Source organism: Dermochelys coriacea, chromosome 9, assembly GCF_009764565.3.
Source record: "Dermochelys coriacea isolate rDerCor1 chromosome 9, rDerCor1.pri.v4, whole genome shotgun sequence".
Classification (NCBI taxonomy): Eukaryota; Metazoa; Chordata; order Testudines; family Dermochelyidae; genus Dermochelys; species Dermochelys coriacea.
In genome coordinates this window covers 2,222,457-2,243,480 of record NC_050076.1, presented here as the reverse complement: position 1 = coordinate 2,243,480, position 21,024 = coordinate 2,222,457, and the positions used below count along the sequence as shown (strand labels likewise).

General features: G+C 44.8%; 1 protein-coding gene across 1 annotated transcript in view; it reads right to left on the bottom strand.

Annotated features, from left to right (window-relative positions):
- Positions 1 to 20,241, bottom strand: part of LOC119861788 (probable cation-transporting ATPase 13A4) — a 66,540-nt gene extending 46,299 nt beyond the window's left edge. Inside the window, exons 1-7 of the mRNA XM_038417333.2 lie at positions 19,722 to 20,241; positions 9,455 to 9,628; positions 6,665 to 6,802; positions 4,138 to 4,208; positions 3,966 to 4,046; positions 2,277 to 2,346; positions 353 to 487 (exon numbers count right to left, since the gene is read on the bottom strand). Of these exons, the coding sequence (XP_038273261.1) occupies positions 353 to 487; positions 2,277 to 2,346; positions 3,966 to 4,046; positions 4,138 to 4,208; positions 6,665 to 6,802; positions 9,455 to 9,628; positions 19,722 to 19,784 (732 nt within the window). The 5' untranslated portion in view covers positions 19,785 to 20,241. The remainder of the gene's footprint in view (positions 1 to 352; positions 488 to 2,276; positions 2,347 to 3,965; positions 4,047 to 4,137; positions 4,209 to 6,664; positions 6,803 to 9,454; positions 9,629 to 19,721) is intronic.
- Between the last annotated feature and the right edge of the window lie 783 nt (positions 20,242 to 21,024).

Sequence of the window (21,024 nt, the reverse complement as noted above, 5' to 3'; positions counted from 1 at the left end):
GCAATGGACCCACTGCATGCTGGGGCAAGATTTCAGGACCCTTGCAGGGGGTGGGTGGATACACCTGCAGTGCAGACATGGTCAGTAAGCTCCCAGCTATGTACCTCACTATTGAATCTTGGGGCTGTGGTTCCAGGCACTTTCAGTCACTGGGGCCACAACAACGGCACTGATTCAGCCTAGTTTTATTACTGAATAGTGACTGAAACTGTAACAGTGCTGTCCTGCCGCCAACGTGAAGAACTAGCTGCTTGTTCTGTACCAGGCTGTGTGTAACATGCAATGTCCTCTGAGCTGGCTGGCTGGCAGCAACAGTAATCCTTTCCCCTCTCCGCGGGGCAGGGGTTCTCACCTTTCTGAGGTCATATACGGTTAAGGCGATAGAAAGGAGGGACATGATTATGATAGCAATGGCATACTCCTTATAATCTTCAGCGAACCACAGACACACGCTGAAGAGTTGGAACACGTAAAATGGATTTAAGACCTGTTTGGAGACAGAACGGTAGCGTAGGGTTGCCAGGTGTCCGGTTTCCGACTGGAACGCCTGGTCGAAAAGGGCCATTAAAAGTCTGGTTGGCGGTGCTGTGGCCAGCAGGTCCGGGTCCTGGGTGGGGAGGCCATGGGGCTCCACGTGCTGCTCCTGTCCCGAGCACCAGCTCCACTCTCCCATTGGCTGGAGACCATGGCCAATGGGAGCTGGGGGGCAGGGCCTGTGGGCGAGAGCAGTGCGCGGAGCCTCCTGGCCCCCTGCCTAGGAGCTGGACCTGCTGGCTGTTTCCGGGGCGCAGCGCAATGCCAGGACAGGCTGGGAGTCTGCCTTAGCCCTGCTGACTGCAAGTTACCCGATGTAAGCCTGTGCCCCAACCCCCTGCCCCAGCCCTGAGCCCCCCCAAACCTGGAGCCCCCTCCTGCACCCCATCCCCTCATTCCCAGCTCCACTCCAGAGCCCATACCCCAGTCCAGAGCCTGTACCCCCTCATACATACCAATTCCCTGCCTCAACCCACAGACTCCACCCGCACACCAAATCCCTTGGCCGCACCCCACAGCTGGAGCCCCTTCCTGTACCCCAAACCCCTCATCCCTTGCCCCATCCCAGAGCCCACACCCCCAGCTGGAGCCCTCACCCCCCTCCCACATCCCAACTCCCTGCCCCAGCCCAGTGACAGTGAGTGAGGGTGGGGGAAGCAAGCCACTGAGGGAGGGGGAATGTTGTGAGCATGGGGCGGGGTCTCAGGGAAGGGGTGGGGCAGGAGGCGGGGCCTCAGGGAAGGGACGGGGCTAGGGTGTTTGGTTTTGTGCGATTAGAAAGTTGGCAATCCTACAGTAGCGGGGTGTAAAGAAGCCATATTTATACTGCTCGGGTATATTCAGCTCGCTCAATCCAATTAGAGATGGGCCTAAATCAGGGGTTCTCAAACTGGGGGTTGGGACCCCTCAGGGGGTCATGAGGTTATTACACGGGGGGTTGCGAGCTGTCAGCCTCCACTCCAAATCCCGTTTTGCATCCAGCATTTATAATGGTGTTAAATATACAAAAAAGTGTTTTTAATTTATAAGGGGGGTTGCACTCGGAGGCTTGCTGTGTGAAAGGGGTCACCAGTGCAAAAGTCTGAGAACCATGAGCCTAAATCAAAGCCCGAGCGCCAATCTCCCGTGCTAACTTTGACAGTGCTGGCTGCAACCTGCACAGCCTGGGCCTGTCTCTGTTAGCTGGATCCGATCTGGAACACTGGATCCAAACACCCTTGATCTGTGGGGAAGTACGTTTGGGTGTGAAGGTCTCAGTTTAAGCCCGTTTCTCTAAGAGAAGTGGAGCAGAGAAGGTTCAGACCGTGGAACGAGGGTGGAGTCACACAGGCCATGTTGTGCTGGCAGGAGGAGCCAGCCTAGCCAGCTGGTGCTGCTGGATTTATTTTACCAGGTAACTAAACTTTTTGTCAGTTAAAAGATTACTTTTGTGGTTAATGATACATTTCTTGTGGAGCATTCTAGATGTGCACAGCCCTTCACAAGACAAAGGGGCTGTAAAGCCTGCCCACGGTGCAGACACAAAACACAAAGCTGCAAGTCAGGCCTGGAAGGGGGTGGAGGGAGGAATGGTGAGGAGATCTGTGTGTGACAGTTACCGGGAAGGGTTTTAAGATGGAATTTGGAGGAGGGGGAGTGTGCTTAGTGGACCGTGAGCCAAAAGGCCAATCACCCATGAACTATATGTCTGCTCTTCATGACCAAATAGCCAGCAAAATGAAAGCAATGGAAATGCAGTTTACCTCTTTGATGAGTAGTTTCCAAATAGGGACAACCTGAATATCAATGGCATTTGGCCCACATATTAGCCTCCTGCATGAGGTAAGGATGGAGAGCTATTAAAGGAAAATCTGGCTTTCTCACTCATTTAACTGAAAAGAAAAGGAGGACTTGTGGCACCTTAGAGACTAACACATTTATTAGAGCATAAGCTTTCGTGAGCTACAGCTCACTTCATCGGATAACTGTGCACCCTGACAATGTGACTCAAGCAGCTGCAGCTCCCACCTCCAGTGAGAGTTAGTACTGATCCCATTTTAAAACATAAACACACAAGGCTGCAAAAACCTTGGCTCCAAAGAGAAAGAGACAAGATATAGGTTTTCCATGTGCTAGTTACATAGATGCATCAGTTCTGTGGCAGGTAGAAGCACAGACCCAGAATATCATAATTGTCTATGTGCTATCGTGTATACAAAAGTGTGAGTGCACACTTTGCACACCCAATCAATATACTGCACAAATAGCTGAAGAAACTGCACGTGCTAATCGGCAGTAAGATATAAACATGGCCAGTTGCAAGTGCAGTTATCGTAGTTGTGCATGCAATCATAAGTAAGCGCACAAATGATATGCCCACATTTTTGCACATCCAGTTGCATACAATTATAAACATCTATACCATAGATGTTAGTGTCAGAAAAGCTCTCTCCTTCCAAAAGAACTACATGCACAGCTCATCGGCATAGTATGGGTTTAAAGAAACAAATGTTTCTCTCATGGAAAAATCCCTCTTAACTGGTATCAAAAAATTCCATACCTAAAACTAAATGTTTTAAATACAAATCTCACTGTATTAGAGCAACACGATAGGTGAGGTCTCTCTCACCAACAGGAGTTGATCCAATAAAATATATTACACCTCACCCACCTTGTCTCTCTAGTAACCTGGGACTGACCCAGCTACAACTACCCTGCATACAAATCTCTCTGCATATCATTTAGAGCATTCTGAATGTAAAACTGAATGCGAACTCAGTTTAGGAGTTGGATTATTTGCGATATACAAACAAATGAATGCAAAAGTTTATTCATTTATTTTGCATTTGTACTTTAGAAACACCTAAAGACACCAGTCGGGTCAGGACCCTATTTTCCAGAAATGCATTAATTTACAGGAATAAACTCAATAGTTAGAACTCATTAATTTCTAACAATAATTTATTTACACTGAGCTCTGCTGAGGGACCTCCACTAGAAGCTAATCTGTGCTGTTTTATGGAGACTTTACTTTTGTTCTTAGTTTGCTATTTCTCTTACTCAAAAATAAATCAGACTGGAAGGCTCTGGTTACTTTTTGAATGGAAACACATAATAGTGATAAACATTCAGAGACACATTTCCAAAAGTTTCAGTAGGGAACTGAGCCCATTCTCCAGTTGTCTCTGCATAATTTGTCATGTAAAATCATTTTCATGTACAGTCCTGCATGCACTTACATCTGTGCACACAAATAATACAAACAAAAATACACTCACCAGTAACAGTGTAAATACAATTGGACTGTGCAAAATTATCAGTCACATTCAGGCAATTGCCCTTTTAAGGACCAGTGTTTATAAAAGAGGCCAGCACCAAGCACGTGAAAATCTAGTCCTAAACATCTACTTAAATCCATAGTACTAACTACTTAGGACATGTTGCAGTGTTACCTGATCTCCTGTTCCTCACATCGCAAACCAGAACCAAATTTGGTGTGTATATCTGAACAAGTGTGATTGTCTTCTAGGGACCTAGAAAACAGAGGAAAAGTTTTCCTGATGATGTCATTCCAAAAGAGGCTCCATTTCCTTAGAGAACTTTGTACCCAGCAGGTTAACTCACCCAACTTTCTGGAACTGTTGTTCAGGGTTGTTCCAAATATACCGGATTTTCTGCACTTGGATGCATCTTACCTGCCAAACCAAAGAACAACAGCAGCATTTGCAAGGTATGGAACAAAAACGTGCTCACTTCTACTCATAGTTCTATAAATACAGGGACGCTAACTAGGGCTGAATTCAAGCAAGACTGATTATACTGCTGGGGAGGGCAAAGAAAGCACTTGGAGGCATTTGTAGCCACATTGCGGTCTCCTTTGGCCGAAGATACACACCGACAATTGTAAAAAGAAAAGGAGTACTTGTGGCACCTTAGAGACTAACAAATTTATTAGAGCATAAGCTTTCGTGAGCTACAGCTCAAAACCGACAATTGTTTAATTTAGCCCGGAGTTTAGGAGCGCTCCTGAAGTTATCACTGACAATAAGCGCTCTCACGTGCACCACCACACTGTCACTTATAACTGGCTAGATGATTCTGTCCCTCCTGGTGGACAATAACCCAGCTTCAGAGACACAAACTTTTCTCACTTCCTGGCTGGACTACAGCGATGCAGTGTACCTACCTGTGGAGCCATCAGCCCCCTGGAAATTCTAACTGGTACAGAATGCAGTATCCTCTCTCCTCAGCTCCGTGAGCATCAGGCCTATGCCCTCATTGCACTGGTTTGCCATAGAATACCATGTCACATTCAAGGCCATTTGCTTTCATGAGAAGTGTGGAAGGAGAACTCTGCTCATGTGTTCTCTGATTTACCCTCTTAGGGCCCGGTCCCATGAGACAATGCACACTTGAATGGGAGAGGAAAGGGCTCAGCTCCTTGCAGAATCAACCTGTAACATTACAATAACTCTCCATTGCAATAAATAGTTTAGAAGGCACGGGGATTTTATACTGGCTTTTAGGAAGGGGCCTGTGACCTGGGATTAGAGGATTATGCTATTTGCTCTTGGCCATTTTGAAAACTTGTTTGTCTACTTAAATGTTTTGACGGATATGCAAGATTTGCTGAAAGGGTCTGTTATTTGAGGGCTATGGGGGGTTTAAAACATGATTAATTCCATCCCCTGAAGAATGTTATGAGTCACTCTCCACTTTCACACTATGCCTGTTGATTGAAGTAACTGGCACTAAATTTGCATATGGATGTTTATATATTCCCAGGAGAAAAAAAGCTTTGTTCAGATGCAGTTAAGGTTGTAAAACTGTATCAGTAGCTTCGGCTAGAAACCTTATTGGAGACATCAAAATAAATGTTAACAAGTCAGGAATGTAGTTACTGAAGATGCATATAACATCCACATGGGCTCCCAGCCCTGTGGCCTACTGGCTAGGGAAAAAGGCTGGCAATCAAGAGACCTGGACTTCTAGTTTCAGGGATTACACTGATTTACTGTATGACTTTGGGCATGTCATTTAACTTCTCAATGTGATACTTGCCCTATCTGTAAAATGGGGATAATGGTGCTTACACACATCTATAGAGGGCTTTTAGATCTCCTCAAATCAATAACTCACCTACCATCTCCCCAGACCTTGGCTTGGCTCTCCAAACTGTGTTGTTGAACCATTTGCAGAGGGAAGGAAGGATAAGGCCTTAGCAGGGACAGCTGGGTATGTAGTATCCTACCTTGGAATAACGGTTGTAAAATGCAATTTGGTGCAGCCAAAGGCAAAAAACTGAAATGTTTTCCAGAGCCAGGGACAGAGCGCAGCCATCCGGGGGTGAGGGGATGAAATAGCAGCACCGAGCAAGGAAGGAGACCAGGAAATCTCCAATTTCATTCACCCTTCAGTCTTCTCAGCTAGTGCCGTACACTGGGCCACCAGCTGAAGTCTGGGGTGAAGTGGGTCAGGATCCTGCTCCCACTCCCTGTGTTCACTGTGGTGTGGAAGCTCAGCTACTCAGTCACTTACAGCCAGTTTCTCCTCTAATGCCAGGAACAGCCCATAAACCAGTCTGTTAATTCCTGTGCCAGGGCTGGGTTTCCACTTCTGGGGCGCCTACAGCAAGATGCTTCTTGGAGGGTTCTCCACCCCATCTCTTCCCTCCTTCCTTTCCCTCTCCTTTGTAATACTGATGCAGCACCTCCCTCAGAAGGAATGACAGGTTTCTTTCCCCTCCACCTTTTTAGTGGGGAGGCAGGAATGGCCTTCCTCCCAGAGAGTGAGGGAGAGGGTCTGGCTGACAGGTCTTTTCCCAGAGAAGGCCAGTAGAGTACCCCGATCTTCACTCAGCTAGCTCTACCTGTTGACCACGGCACTCATGCAGCTGCAGGCTTCTTAATTCCATGTTAAATTCAGGCATGTCTCACAAAGAGGTTTCAACCTGTCACCCCTCCCCCCCCACACATGCATATTTTATTTATTTATTTGTTTGTTTATTTTGCATGTCCCCAAAGCAGTCTCTGATTTGTGCAAAGGATTCTGGGGCATGTCTCAAGTGGCCCACATGCAAGTCTTTGCATGTGGAGTCATGATAAGGACATGTTAACTCCTGTTATATGAATCATATTTTAAAGTCACTTACTTTTAAATCTGGTTTCATTATGGCTTTGTTTATGATGGAGTTTTCATCAGCAATGATTGGATAATCTGATCTAAACTTGTTCAGTGCAGACACAGAAATCCATGTCACCTTCTTCCGGGAATAAATCTGAAATTCATCCTAGAGAAACAGAAACCAGAAGCCATCATAAATTTGCAGGAAGAAATCCTGCACACAGGTGAGGTCCTGAAAGCATGTTTATTACAGTCCCGGGCTTAGAGAATGATAATGCTGAACTGTAATGGGCTGCTCCGTTCCCCTCAGGTAAACTATGCTAATTTACACCAGCCAAAGGTCTGGCCTGGAAACGAAACATTCAGCATGAAAAGTGGGATTTCACTTTTCATTGGCTGAGGCTTTATTCACTAGAACAAAGGTTAAAGAAGGGTTTAGAATATATAGCACTTGCATTTGTCTTTCACACGCTTCTCTTTGAGCATTTGATTCTGGTGAGCAGAATGCTGCCTGACATTTACATTTGATTGACATTTCAGAGTTGATCGGCAATACCGTGTCAATCACGCACTGTCACAGATGTTCTCCTTTTCTCCTCACTGTGTCTGTGCTTTTCAAAACAATCCCACCCTCCGGAAATACAGTAAAGACATGCAGTGCTCCTGCTCCCTGTCTGAGTATCCTGAGCAGGGGGTGGGGAAGGAAGGGATCAAAGGGAGGTGGAAGGGAAGGAATGTATTCCAGAAATCCCATGTTGTACAAGAGCAGCCCCTTCCCCTATGGGGCTGTGCTGCTGGACCCATGAAAGTGTGAATCTCACATCCTTGCCCTGGGTTCACCCTTAGGGACCATAGTGAGTTATTTGGATCAGTTGTGGAGGCCCCTCTTTTGTATACAGGGGGTGCAGAGACCCTCCTTCATGGCCATTCTGCCCACTCACCATGCAGCCCTGTTGCAGGGCTGAAGTGGTATGGAGGGCGTTGGGCAACATAGAGCATATCATGCTGTAGGCCAAGGATTCTCGACCTGAGGATTGTGATCACCCTGCCTTTCCCGTAGTGCTAAATGGAAGGTGGTTCTCAGCTAGGTGGGAAGGAGGCTCCAAGAAGGATGGGGAGGGAATGGAGAAGGCTGAGTACCACTCTTGTAAGCAAAGATAGAGGAGTAATGGTGACATCCTCCAGCAACCTCAAAATGTAGACAATAAATGATCTAGAAAATATTAGTAACCTAAAGTAATGGAAGATGAGCAAATATCAGTGTCCAAAGCATCTGCAGTATTACACAATATCAACAACTCAGGCATTCAAATCACATGTGAATACAAACTCTGGTATTTGCATGGAAATCTGTCCTCTCTGCAACACTTAGTTAAGATGCAGAACCAGGTAAATAACATTAATAGAAAGCCAGTTTCTTCATTAAAATTAGGAAAAACAACAAAAAGAATAAAAGGTTATGGCCCTTTCATCACTGTCGATGAAGCTAATACACCAGCAGTTGAGCTAGGAGGCAGAAAAGAAGAGAAGGGCTCACAGTTTGTCCAGGATTGAAACATTGTTTGATAGTCAATGTGTCAGCTAACCAGCCTCTGTGGTGATGAGCTGTAAACCCGTCACAGTGAAGCCGATGATAAATTATGAATGCTGATTGGATAAGCTGAAGAAGAGAAATCCCCCTTCCTATCCAATGACAGTAACCTAATCAGATAAACGCTAAAACACAAAAGTGCCGTTTTGATGCAAAGAACCCAGGAAGGAGCTTTTAAATTGTCTGCTGCCCAAAGCACACTTTGACAAAGGCCCCGATAACAAGAATGTTAGATATTATTCAATCCTTGTTTAATTACATAAAGGCTAATTTAGAATCTCATTTGTTTGGAAAGTACTTGGCATGGCAAATCAATTTAAAATGACACATGAGAACCCATAATTACAAATGCAAGATGAGCTCGGGATTAAAAAGGCAAGATTAGACCTCAAAGCTCAAAAGAATATTCAGGCTCAGATTTAATTCGGAGTGAAGTTTTGGGTTGTTTCTTGTTGGTTATTGGTGGCATACATGATACAAAGTTGGGGGTAATGGGGACAGTGCAGTTCCCAGTGGACAAGAATCTGGCTAATAAAACCTCCATTCTAACAGCCTGGATGGCCCTCTCATCAGAGGGAGCAAGGACTGACTTGACATGGAGCATGAGTTCCCCTTCCATCCCTAGAGATGGTCCCTTTGTGTCAGAGTTGAGGCACATTGGCAGGCAGCAATATGGAGCCACAGCTGCACCTGTGCTGTGGGTAACCAGGGGATTTCAGTCTCCAGTTCTGTCAGCTCAGCACTCTTGAGATCTGAGAAAGGTTTTGAATGGCCACTCAAACTCCATCACGAACAACAGTGGGGAGGGACAGACCCACATGGAGGCTGAAGTGGGGAGGAGTAGACATCTTAGACACCATCCAAAGAGAAGACTCAGATAAGAGACAGCTTAGATTCTGGAGCACAGTTCTGTGGCATTGGGTGAGCAAAGGGTAGATTCCCTAGCAAATGCCACAGTCATGGAATCACAAGATACATGGGGCCTCTCCCCACATTATTGTGAAGCATGCTGTCCTCGTGGCTGATGCCCTCTACTCCACATGCATTGTATGTATCTTGTAAAGCACTTTGGAGTCCTTTAGATGAAAGTTGCCCACTGTACATTGTTGTTATTTTTATTATTTTATTCAGCATCGGCAGTGTGAGAGATCCAGGTTACATGGATTCCCTCTACTTCATATTATCTATGTGCTAGCAAGTAATTTACAAAGGAAAATGGGCACCCACTGTTGTTCTGAGCAATGTGACATCTGCTTCTTGCAAGCTGCAGGGGATGCAGTTTGCCCACACATCCCACGCTGGTTTCCAGTAAAACACAAGCCGGAGAACCCCACAGGACAAAATGTACCCAGCAATGCACATGGCTTTCCGGCAGCCCTGGGTTTTGTAGCCAAATATCTCCTGTTGAGCAAAGAAAAAGAAAAGGTAATGAGAAGCATTTTATTTAAAGAAATGTTGAGAACACAACTTTATCCTTTCGTCCAGAACTCTGTGAATGCCCACAGAGTTAAAAGGTGCTGTGCTGTGCTGTGAAACTCCCAGCCACAAAAACTCACCTAGTTCCATTACAGCCTTAGGCCATATTTGTAGAAAACATTGTCAGTTTCATGAAGGTTTTTGGCAAACCTGGAGTTTTGGAGTGACCCTGGGCTGATAAAAAACCATCAGAGGAATTGGGTGCAGGTGTAAAATTCTCTCTGAAAACATAGAGGCCTGGATGGAACAAAAATATCGAGCTTTAGGCTGGAGTCAGTAGATCAGCCTCATGACCTCTGCCCTTTGCAAGTGTAGGGGAGTGATGGGCAGTTACCACCTTCCATTATGATTCTAATGTTGGGTCTCTTGAGTCTTGTCAATAGGCCATTATCTTAACTCATAATAATTAATAATCATCTTCAGCACTTGAAATTCAATGCTGCCTTATCAGACCTGTTGCTCCATCTAGCAGTGATCCGGGTTCCCCCCATTTTGTCAAGCTGCCAAGAGAACTCCCAGGAAGAAGCTAATCCCTGAGGGCAGAATCACTAACTCGGCCTCCTCTTCAACCTCTTCCAATTAACATCTGAACATGGAAAAACTAGAATGATCCTTTCTGGGAGACACAGGATTTAAATACCAGGGTGAGAAATCATGAGGCTGACACCACATGCATGTTGTCGTGGTGTCTAAAACACTCCCTTGTGTTCTTACACCCATCTGAGCAGCCAGGAAGTCAATGGTTAAAATAAGTACTAAGGGAAAGGATAGATGCCCCGGCATGTTCCTGTATGGACAGCCAATTATAGCCATCCATTGACATTTGGCAGCGGTTCCTCCCTGCTTTGAACATACCGAGCTCCAGTGCCAGGTCATATGAGGCACTATGCACATGTTTCCTCAAGCCTAAAATGATAACACAATAGAGGCAAGCAGAAGTGACTCCACCCAGTGTTATGCATTTTGGGAGACTGATTTCTTCTTGCAGAATGTCACGGTGGATCTACCATTTGGGGTGCGTCCTGTAGCACTGTGAGTCAGTCAGGCTGTTTTCGGTAGCTTTGGGACAAGGGCGCTGTAAAGTATGCAGCAAATTGAAGCACCAAATGGCAAAACAGCAGGTGCTGCTCATCATCCATGACCCACACAGATGGACATTAGAGGGGAGGTAGCCAGAGAACCATAGGGTGTGGGAAACTCTGCAGTTCATCTGCTCAGGAAGCCATTGAACCAAATACCATGACACAGATAATCCTCAGGTGGCAGGGATCTGGCCACACCTAAGTACAAAGCACATTTCCAGGCCATTGTTGTCCCAGAACACCGGCCCACAAATAAAGCTCCTGACACTGTAACTCTTAAAACACTTTAGGGGAAAGCATCATTATCCCTATTATACAGCTGAGAAAGAGAAACACTAAGCACCAGTAGAGCCAGGAAAAGAATTCAGCTCCATGCCTTATCTTCTTCCCACAAGAGAAGTTCTGTGATGCCCTCAAGCTGCTGTAACATTGATAGTTTGTCTTGCCAGGGTGCATATTTTACCTTGTGGAAATGAGCACTAACATGGGTTCAGATCCAGTTGTTTGCGCTTTGAGGCATCTGACATTCCTGAATTTGAATGTTAAGGAGTTATAAAGGAAAGTGAGAAGGGGGAAGATAAACATAGGACACCAACGACTTCTCTTTCATTTATGAGAGCGGGGCCCAAACTATGCAGCTGGGATCCAGATTCAGATCTAAAGTGATGCTTTCTTAAAGTTTGAAAAGGTCTGGAGAAGAGATTCTGGTTCAAGTCCAAAGATAAACCTGGGCTGGTTAAGTTTGGATCCAGATCCTAGTCTGAACTTTCCCAGGGTTCAAGAGTAGGGGTGGTTGGGTTGAACCCATATTTATTTTGATTTAGAATAAAATATTCCATTTCTTTTGCGGAAGAGGTTAGTGATGATGTTGGCTGATGATTCATCAAAGCTCTAGTTTGATGGACCAGAGCCATTATACAGGTTTAATAAAAGATAGTTTATAAGTAAATAGCCCTAACCTGAAACGGGCGAGTGACACCACACTCACAAACCACCTCCAGCAGTATTTGTTTCTTAGTTTTGAAAGTTAATTGACTAAGGGAAATTCTTGACACTTTTTTTCTTGCATTGCTATAATTCAAAAACAGCCAAATGCATGTTTTTTTCCCGATTTGTGGAGAAGAAAATGTCATCTTTGGGCTGAGCTCCTGCCATGCTTTAGCCCAGAAGCGATATAGCCCAGGAGCTGTGCAGAAAAGGTTCTGGGGTTACAGTGTGTCACACACTAAATATGAGTCAACAACAGAATGCTGTTGCAAAAAAAGTGAACATCATTCTGGGATGTATTAGCAAGAGTGTTGTAAGCAAGGCACGAGATGTAATTCTTCCACTCTACTGAAAACACTGGTAAGGCCTCAGCTGGAGTATTGTGTCCAGTTCTGGGGACCACACTTAGGAAAAGATGTGGACAATTTGGAAAAAGTCCGGAGGAGATTAACAAAAATTATTAAAAGTCTAGAAAACATGACCTACGAGGAAAGATTAAAAAGATTGGGTTTGTTTAGTGTGGAGATGAGAAAAACTGAGGGGGGCCATGCGACGAAGTGGGGATTTTCCCTTGTTATGTTGTATGTGAGCCTTTGTGAATCTTACTGTTTTGCATGAATGCGTATGTGTGCCTCAGTTTCCCTGTGTATTGCACCAATGTCTAGGTGGTGGGAATAAGGGGGTGTGACTTTTGCGGGAAGCTGCTCCAGCTGCCTGTACTGATGTTATAGCTGCCCTTTCATGACCTGAGATCCAGGAGTGGGATGCAACCACGTGACTCTTGGCCCAGGATGAGAGACAAAGGCTGGAGGAGAAGCAACGGGCAGGGCAGGGACCAGGCAGCTGGAAGTGAGTCAGTCTCAGCTAGTTTGGGGCATAGGGGGAGGACCAGAGCCCTGGCTCTGGGCTCCCCTCCCCCCAAGATGGACTTGGCTGAATTTACAATTCCATTTTGAGACTTCTCAGTTAGTACATATTAAATGGATTAAAAACTGGCTATGTTAATTTTATATGGGTCTAGTATTTAATCAGAATCATAGAATATCAGGGTTGGAAGGGACCTCAGGAGGTCATCTAGTCCAACCTCCTTCTTAAAGCAGGACCAATCCACAATTTTTGCCCCAGATCCCTAAATGGTCCCCTCAAGGATTGAGCTCACAACCCTGGGTTCAGCAGGCCAATGCTCAAACCACAGTACCATGTCAAACACTTACAGAAGTCAAGTATATTATGTTAACACTATTACCTTTAGCAACCAAAATTGTAATCTCATAAAAAAAATCGTTAGTTTGACAGGTTCTATTTTCCATAAATCCATGCTCATTTGCATTACTTACATTACCTTCCTTTAATTCTTTATTAATCGAATCCCGTGTCAGCTAATCCATTATCTTGTCCAAGTCGATGTCAGGCTGACAGGCCAATAATTACCTGGGTCATTCTGTTTACCTTTTTAAAAAAACTAGCACAGCATTAGCTTTCTTCCAGTCTTCTGGAACTTCCCCAGTGCTCCAAGACTGACTGAAAATCAACATTAATGATTTAGTGAGTTCTTCAGCCAGCTCTTTTAAACTCTTGGATGAAAGTTATCTGGACCTGCTGATTTTAAAATGTCTAACTTTTGTAGCTGCTGTTTAACATCTGAGATTCTAGTGGAATTGTCAAAATCTGATAAGTCACAATCTGTGTACAAGCACAATAGAAGCTGTACTGTAGACAGAGTCTAAGGCCAGTTGTATTAATTTAGATGGAATAGGTGGGCCCAAAGAGTCAAAGGAGATAACATAAACCTTTCACTGTCCAACATTAAACCATTTTAAACAAGGTTCAGGGTTTGGTATACAGAGACCTCAGCCTGCCTGGCTGCATGGCAAACACCATTAAAAATCTTTTAAACTTTTTTTATTAAAGATACAGAAAAGAAGGAAAAAAATTAAACCATTTGAAATGTGAAGTATTGAATAAGGTTTTCATTTTAACAACAACCCTTGTTCCCTTTCCTTTTAGCTGGAGAGTTTTTAAAAGGGGGGGGCACTTTGTTTAATAGTCAGTTATTGGGAGTGGACCACATCCACCCTGACTGAATTGGCCTTGTCATCACTGGTTCTCCATTGATGTAAGGTAACTCCCTTCTCTTCTTGTGCCAATATGTAGTTATGCCTGTATCTTTAATGTTCATTCCATGCATCTGAAGAAGTGGGTTTTTTACCCACGAAAGCTTATGTCAAAATAAATTTGTTAGTCTTTAAGGTGCTACCGGACTCCTCGTTGTTTTAGCTGCATCTTGGGTGCCTAAAAACCTTTGATGCCAGGCCAGTGTTTTAAGGACAGAATTTCAGACAGGAAATCCATGGTGAGAGTAGAATCCAGGTCTTTCAGGGCTCACTCCCTATCCAGCAGACCAGCCTCTCTCTCTGCTGCATGCTGAAAAAAATGACAGATGGGAGCAAAACCAAGGCGGTCAATTGTCTGAGACTCCTGCAAATGGTCCCAGGATGGATGTCATGGTTGACAGCATGAAAAGCAGCACAGAGGTCAGGAATGCTGGAGAAAGAGAGACAGATGAGACGAGATCACTTAACTCCCAAGGGATGGCAGGTTCCGCCCCAGGCTGGGTCATAGAGCAAAGGCTGCTGGGCAATTTTAACTGAAAACCATTTTGTTCGGTCATTTTTGTTCTGAATTTGAGAAAAGGAAGGAATGAGAAAGTGTCATGTAAGTATCAGATTTATTTATGCCTCAAATTCTTAAGGTTTCAGCTGTGTTCAGGCCAATTACAGAACAAAGAACAGAAACTGCATCAACAGAGTTCATAAAGTCTACGATTATTGTCATAACACCCCTCCAATCGTAGGGAGGAAGGGGGAGAGGCAGCTGGGGGTGTTAGTGGGTTATAGATTGTTGTAATAAGCCATAAATCCAGTGTCTATATTCAGCCCATGATTTTTTCATATCCAGCAAAGTTATGAATGTAAACTCTCAGGCACATCTTTTGAAAGTGTTATGCAGATTTCCTGAAATATGTGTTAACCACTTAGGCTAAATAATGATTACTTTGCTACTGCAGAGAAAGTGAATACTTAACACCAATGGGTGAGCATTCTGTAGAGGTTAAAGTAGGTGACTATGGCCCAGGACCCCTGGATTCTCTCCATGGCCCTGCTACTGACTTATTGTTGGACCAAGCATGAGTCATTTGCTCCCTCTGTGCCTCAGTTTACCTATCAGTAAACTAAGTCTCGCAATAGTGTTATGAGGCTTTACCAATTAATCTAAAGCTGTCAGACTTGCTGCTGTTGCCAGAAACTTTGCTTATACAGAGAACAGATTTGTTGGAATCAAGTTGGAAGCAAGAAGCAGAATTTGTTGTTAATCATTTACCATCACCACTCCCTCCTATCAAGGATTATTTACACAATTGTCATGTAAACCACTGTTATTTGTGGATAAAATAACTTTTTTTTATTTCCAAGTGACCTGTAAAGCAGAAGGTAAATGTAAATGCCAAGCAAATTCTGGTATCAGTCTTCTCTTCAGGGCAGAAACTGGCCTTACCAAACCATGAGGAGCCCAAACATCTGCAATCCAGTATTGCTGTTCTGTCAATCCCTTCACCAGGTTTTTTCTGCTTTGACAGCAGGAAGGTAACCTGAGAGCAACAATTTAAAAGTGCTGTTGCTATAACAACAGGTAATAGGATTAGACTTGAAAGACAGGTTGAAGGACTCACAAGGAATCTAATAGTGGAGTCTATAAGATAACAAATAGGAACTCTTTCATAAGGGTCTGCTCCAGTTCCCAGTCAATAGCAAAACTATCAGTCACTCCAGTGGAAATAGAATTGGGCCTTTCAGTGTCCATCTTGTGCGAGGATTCAAATATTTCTATGTCAAAGGAGAGAAAGCTACAGGGCCAAATACTAGTCCCAGCTGTAGCCCCTTTCCACCATTCCGGGAATGCAAAGGGGTCAAAGCTTCCCTAGTAAAGCAGCTAAGGATTCCTCCAATATGAAGGATTGCTGGAGGTAAATTGCTGATGTACCTGACTCTACATCATCCCCTTCAAAACTTTACCATAGGGATTCATAGATTCCAAGACCAGAAGGGAACATTGTGATCACTCAAGGGTACATGAACCCTTGAGGGTACACAGAGGTCTTCCAAGAGGTACATCATCTCATCTAGATATTTGCCTAGTTTTACAACAGGCTCCATAAAAAGCACTAGCGAAGTCAGTACAAACTAAAATTTCATACAGACAATGGCTTGTTTCTACTGCTCTCTATACTATACACTGAAATGTAAGTACAATATTTATATTCCAATTGATTTATTTTATAATTATATGGTAAACATAAGAAAGTAAGTGATTTTTTTCATTAATAGCGTGCTGTGACACTTTTGTATTTTTATGTCTGATTTTGTAAGCAAGTAGGTTTTAAGTGAGGTGAAACTATGTACGACAAATCATAAGAACGGCCAGGCTGGGTCAGACCAAAGGTCCATCTAGCCCTGTATCCTGTCTTCCGATAGTGGCCGATGCCAGGTGCATTAGAGGGAAAGAACAGAACAGATAATCACCAAGTGATCCATTCCCTGCTTCTGGCAAACAGGGGCTAGGGACACCGTCCCTGCCCATCCTGGCTAATAGCCATTGATGGACCTATCCTCCAGGAATTTATCTAGTTCTTTATCAGACTTCTGAAAGGGGTACAGTAGTCTGGAAAGTTTGAGAGCTACTAATGTAGTCTGTCCTCCTGCATAGCACAGGCCATGCTCAAAATAATTCCTAGGGCAGATCAGTTACAAAAACATCCAATCTTGATTTCAAAATTAGCAGTGATGGAGAATCCACCGTGACCCCTGGTAAATTGTTCCAATGGTTAGTTACCCTCATTGTTAAAAATGTACGCCTTATTTTCTGTGTGAATTTGTCTAGCTTCAGCCTCCAGCCATTGCATCATGTTATACCCTTCTCTGCTATATTGAAATCTCCTGAGTAAATATTTGTTCCCCATGCAGACACTTGGACTGTGATCAAGTCACCTCTCAACCTTCTCTTTGTTATGCTGCATGGAGTAAGGTCTTTGAGTATATCTTAGTTGTATGTATGGTAGGGGAAATGGCTGGATTTTGTTGTGCTCTGACAATCCCTGGCTGATGTAATGGCTCTAGGAGGCTGTTAATAATCTGTTGGCTGCTCTAAATTATGCCAGGAGTTGACTAAATCCATAGCCACCCTGGAGATCAGAGGGATGCAAAAGTACCGTGCAGCCTTCTTTTCCCCCTCACCCCTGCTGTACACCAAGCAAAGCTCTGAACAATCTATTAAAACCACCTTTGATCAGCAACTCTTGAAAAAAGGATAATCCCTAAAACAAACCATCCCCTTCCCTAACCCACCCACCCACCCACCAACCAACCAACCCTCTCCCACGCAAATATTGTTCTACAAAGGCTCTTCTCCTTCCTCTATCATTGTGAAAAGCAATTGGGTCTGCCAGATGCCCTGAAAGGCAACAAGCTCAGGCTCTGTGGGACCCCAGGGAAATGAACCTCAGCTTCTGAAAAATCCACTCCTGCCAGTCTTATTCAAGCAAGTAGGCTTTAATCACACAAACAGTCCCATGATGGACATGAGGAAGGGTGGACAGCTCCTAAACATATGGGCATTGTCACTTGTGCCGTAGCTAGGGCAGCAAAGAGTGGACAACGCTGGACATGTGACCTTAGAAATGTTTCACATCTCTTCTCATTACTGCTCCCCATACAGCCTCCAACAAAGGTGGATAGAAAGTTTCTCTGAGAAATGAGATTATCTTCTCCAGTTTTCAAATGAGCTGTCAACATACTTTTAAACTGTCAATGGTATTTCAATCCGAAACAACTGACATCTGCACAATGTAAATAGGAACATTATTACACCCTTTACCAAAGAGTCAAGAAATGCGTGCCAATAATTTGACTCCAGAAGATTCAATTAATGCTAAAAACAAACTTAAAATGTAATTGTCAGGGAGCCCCAGGATCAGTGCTCTGGGCCCAGCTTTAAAACGGTCTCTGGGAGGAGCCTGTCAGTGGGCCAGACCCCCTCTTCCTCCTGAGTAAGCCACTTGGCTTCACTGCCTCCTTAGACTGGCCCTCTGGGACCTTCCACATTCCTGCTTCACATCCTGAGCTCTGAGTCCCCCTAAGACAGACCCCTGAGGGAGACTGGTACAATCTGATGGAGCAATGCACTTGGACCAGTACCTGCAGTCACACTCAGCCAGCATTGTCAGGCAGTACAGTTTATTAGTTGACTACAACACAGTATAAGAAGTCCTTGGTTAGCCTAGAGAAATGAAGGTTACAGCAGAGTCCATTCTGGTTAGCCCTGAGAGCCCAAAGCTCTGTCCCTCTACTCTGTCACTTAGTCTGACCTGCTCTGTCAGATTTTCAGTTCCCCTGCTTCCGCCCCCCCCCTCCCCGCAACTCCTCCAGCAGCTAACACTTAACTCCCACCTCACACACTCAGGCATTTGTTCCAGAGCTGAAAAATGCTGCTTGGCTCCCTTCACAGAGGTGGCGCAATCCATAGTCTCGGTTGCCAGGTTTCAATGTCCCGGTGGCTGAATTTGCCATTGTCTTCACGGATTCTCCAATGATATGGGGATTAAGGCCCACTTAGTCCCAGACAGTGAGGTGCCACTCACACCTGTGTCCTAGCCTGCCCTGAGAGCAGACAGACCCTTTTCATAGATTCATAGATTCATAGATACTAAGGTCAGAAGGGACCACTCTGATCATCTAGTCCGACCTCCTGCACAGCGCAGGCCACAGAATGTCACCCACCCACTCCTATGAAAAACCTCACCCAGGTCTGAGCTATTGAAGTCCTCAAATCATGGTTCAAAACTTCAAGGAGCAGAGAAGCCTCCCTCCAGTCAACCATGCCCCATGCTACAGAGGAAGGCAAAAAAACCTCCAGGGCCTCTCCAATCTGCCCTGGAGGAAAACTCCCTCCCGACCCCAAACATGGCAATCAGCCAAACCCTGAGCACATGGGCAAGATTCACCAGCCAGATACCCAGGAAAGAGTTTTCACCCACTAGGTAACCATGCAACATATAGGGGAAACTGAGGCACACAGAAGCTCCTCAAAATATCTCAAAAAATTCCCACTTTGTCACATTAATACAATTAGAATTTTTAAAAGACTTTGCAAGACCAGTGGAGGCATTTGTGGAGCCCCTCTGCACAGCAGCCAATGGTTAAAAATGAGATGTTTTGTCCTGTTTTAGGCCCTAATCTTTCAATGAATCCATCCCTTTGTAGATTGTATACTCTTCAGAGCAGAGAAAGACCCCATTTTCTCTTTGTCTTTTAAGTGGCATGCATCTGTATAGTGCTATGTAATCATCAGCAATTGCCTTTGAAGGCTGTGTGGAGCTCTTCTCTCGCCTTGGAGCGCTGCTCTCAGGGACTCTCTACACTGCAGTCGGCCGTATGTCTGCAGCTCAGGTAGGCATCCCCGCCCTAGCTTTAACCTAGCAACACAGCTAAACACCGCAGTGAAGATGTGCCAGTACAGGCTTCAACGCAGGCTAAACAAGCCCACTGGAACCCTGGGTGCTTATTTGGATTAACAGCCTATGCTGGAGTCCATGCTGCGGCACCTTGCCTGCTCTTTATCTGTGCTGGCTTGGTTAAAGCTAGGCGGGGTCTGCCTATCTGAGTTGGAATCAAACCTCTGAGGGCACTGCAGGCATACCCTCCTTGCCAACTGATTAAAACTGATTCCACACAATTTCATTTCAATTAATTTTAATATTAATGAAGCCCTTGGCAGACTGTACATTTTCACTTACTGGCCAAAGCTAAACTCCAGGCTGTAGAATTTTGCTGTAGAACACACTAAGACTATTGTTCCAGGCTGAGAGAGAGATAAGAGGAAAGACAGTGACTTACCATTTCATTCTCCTCTCCCTTGCTGAGCAATGCATGGTGACTCCTGGCAAACTTTTCCCCCATGAAATGATGTTTGCTCTGGAGTCCTCTAAAACACCTTCAGGACAGGTCTTCAGGGTTAGTGTCACTTCCTTGAACTGAAGTGATTAATTACCTTCCATGCTAAGGAACTCCTAAGTGCACACCTTGCTTATGACACTACCAGTATTCTGAGAAGACAGATCCTCCCCATCTGTTGGGGTTTTTTTTTCAGGTGTATATGTCCCTCCTGTCGTCTCTTTGCTGTTTTTGTTAACCGAAGTTGTTGCTTGGAAGGAGACGTCCCACATACAAAGCCGGCTCAGGATGGTGGAGGAAGAAAAAAGTTAGATCTGCTGAGTGTCTGCCATGACTTGACTTCCAATCACAGCTCCAGTAATGCAGCAAGTACTGCTGGCAGGCAGCCTTAAGGGGAGGGCAAAAGGAGAATACTTCACCTTGAAAGATTATGGGATTTATTTGGGCGAGGGAGTGTGCCTGAGAGAGAAAAGCTGGCATCATTATTCTTCTGTTACATACTTAGCAACCTGTCGAAACTAAGGGCCCAATCTTGATTACATGCTATTCAGTGGGAGAACCAGGACTGGGCCCTAACATTCCAAATCATGGCCCTCCTCTGTGCAGGTGGAGCCAGAGTCTAACCATGCCAGTCAGCACGCAGGGTTGAGGCCCATATCGGGTTATCAGTAGTGTCATTATTTATTATTATTAATGCCAAAAGTGTTTCAGGTCTTACAGTGTAACTAGATGAAGCACTGGGCCCTGATCCTGCCACTGGGGACCCTGGAGTCTAGAGGGGCCCCACTGACTTCAGTGCTGCTCATTGGTGGATCTGATAGCAGCACTGGGGCCAAGCCGAGGAAGCAGGCACGGGGGCAACACAGCAATTTGCTCCCTCCTTTCCCTTTGTCTCTTGGATGGTTTTAATTGCCAGACTTGCCTCTTCTTGCCCTTCCTTTGCCTTTTGACTTGCCCAACATTTCTTCTCAGTCATCTAGGTAACTCTCGCTCATTTTAATTATTTGTCCTGCCCAGTGGTTTTTGGTTTTTTTAGTCCTTTCCCTCTTCCTTGTTCTTATGTTTGTTTTAACAAGCAAAGGATCAGACACTGTGGTGATGACTACAGCATGGAAATAGGAGGAAATAGAGATAGGAACTGAGCCATAGAAAAAAAAGCAAACATAACTCCTCTATTTATTGAAATACGGCTGAAACACTATGTAAGAATCAAGAGTTTCCCAAGATATTTTATAATCACTAGTGT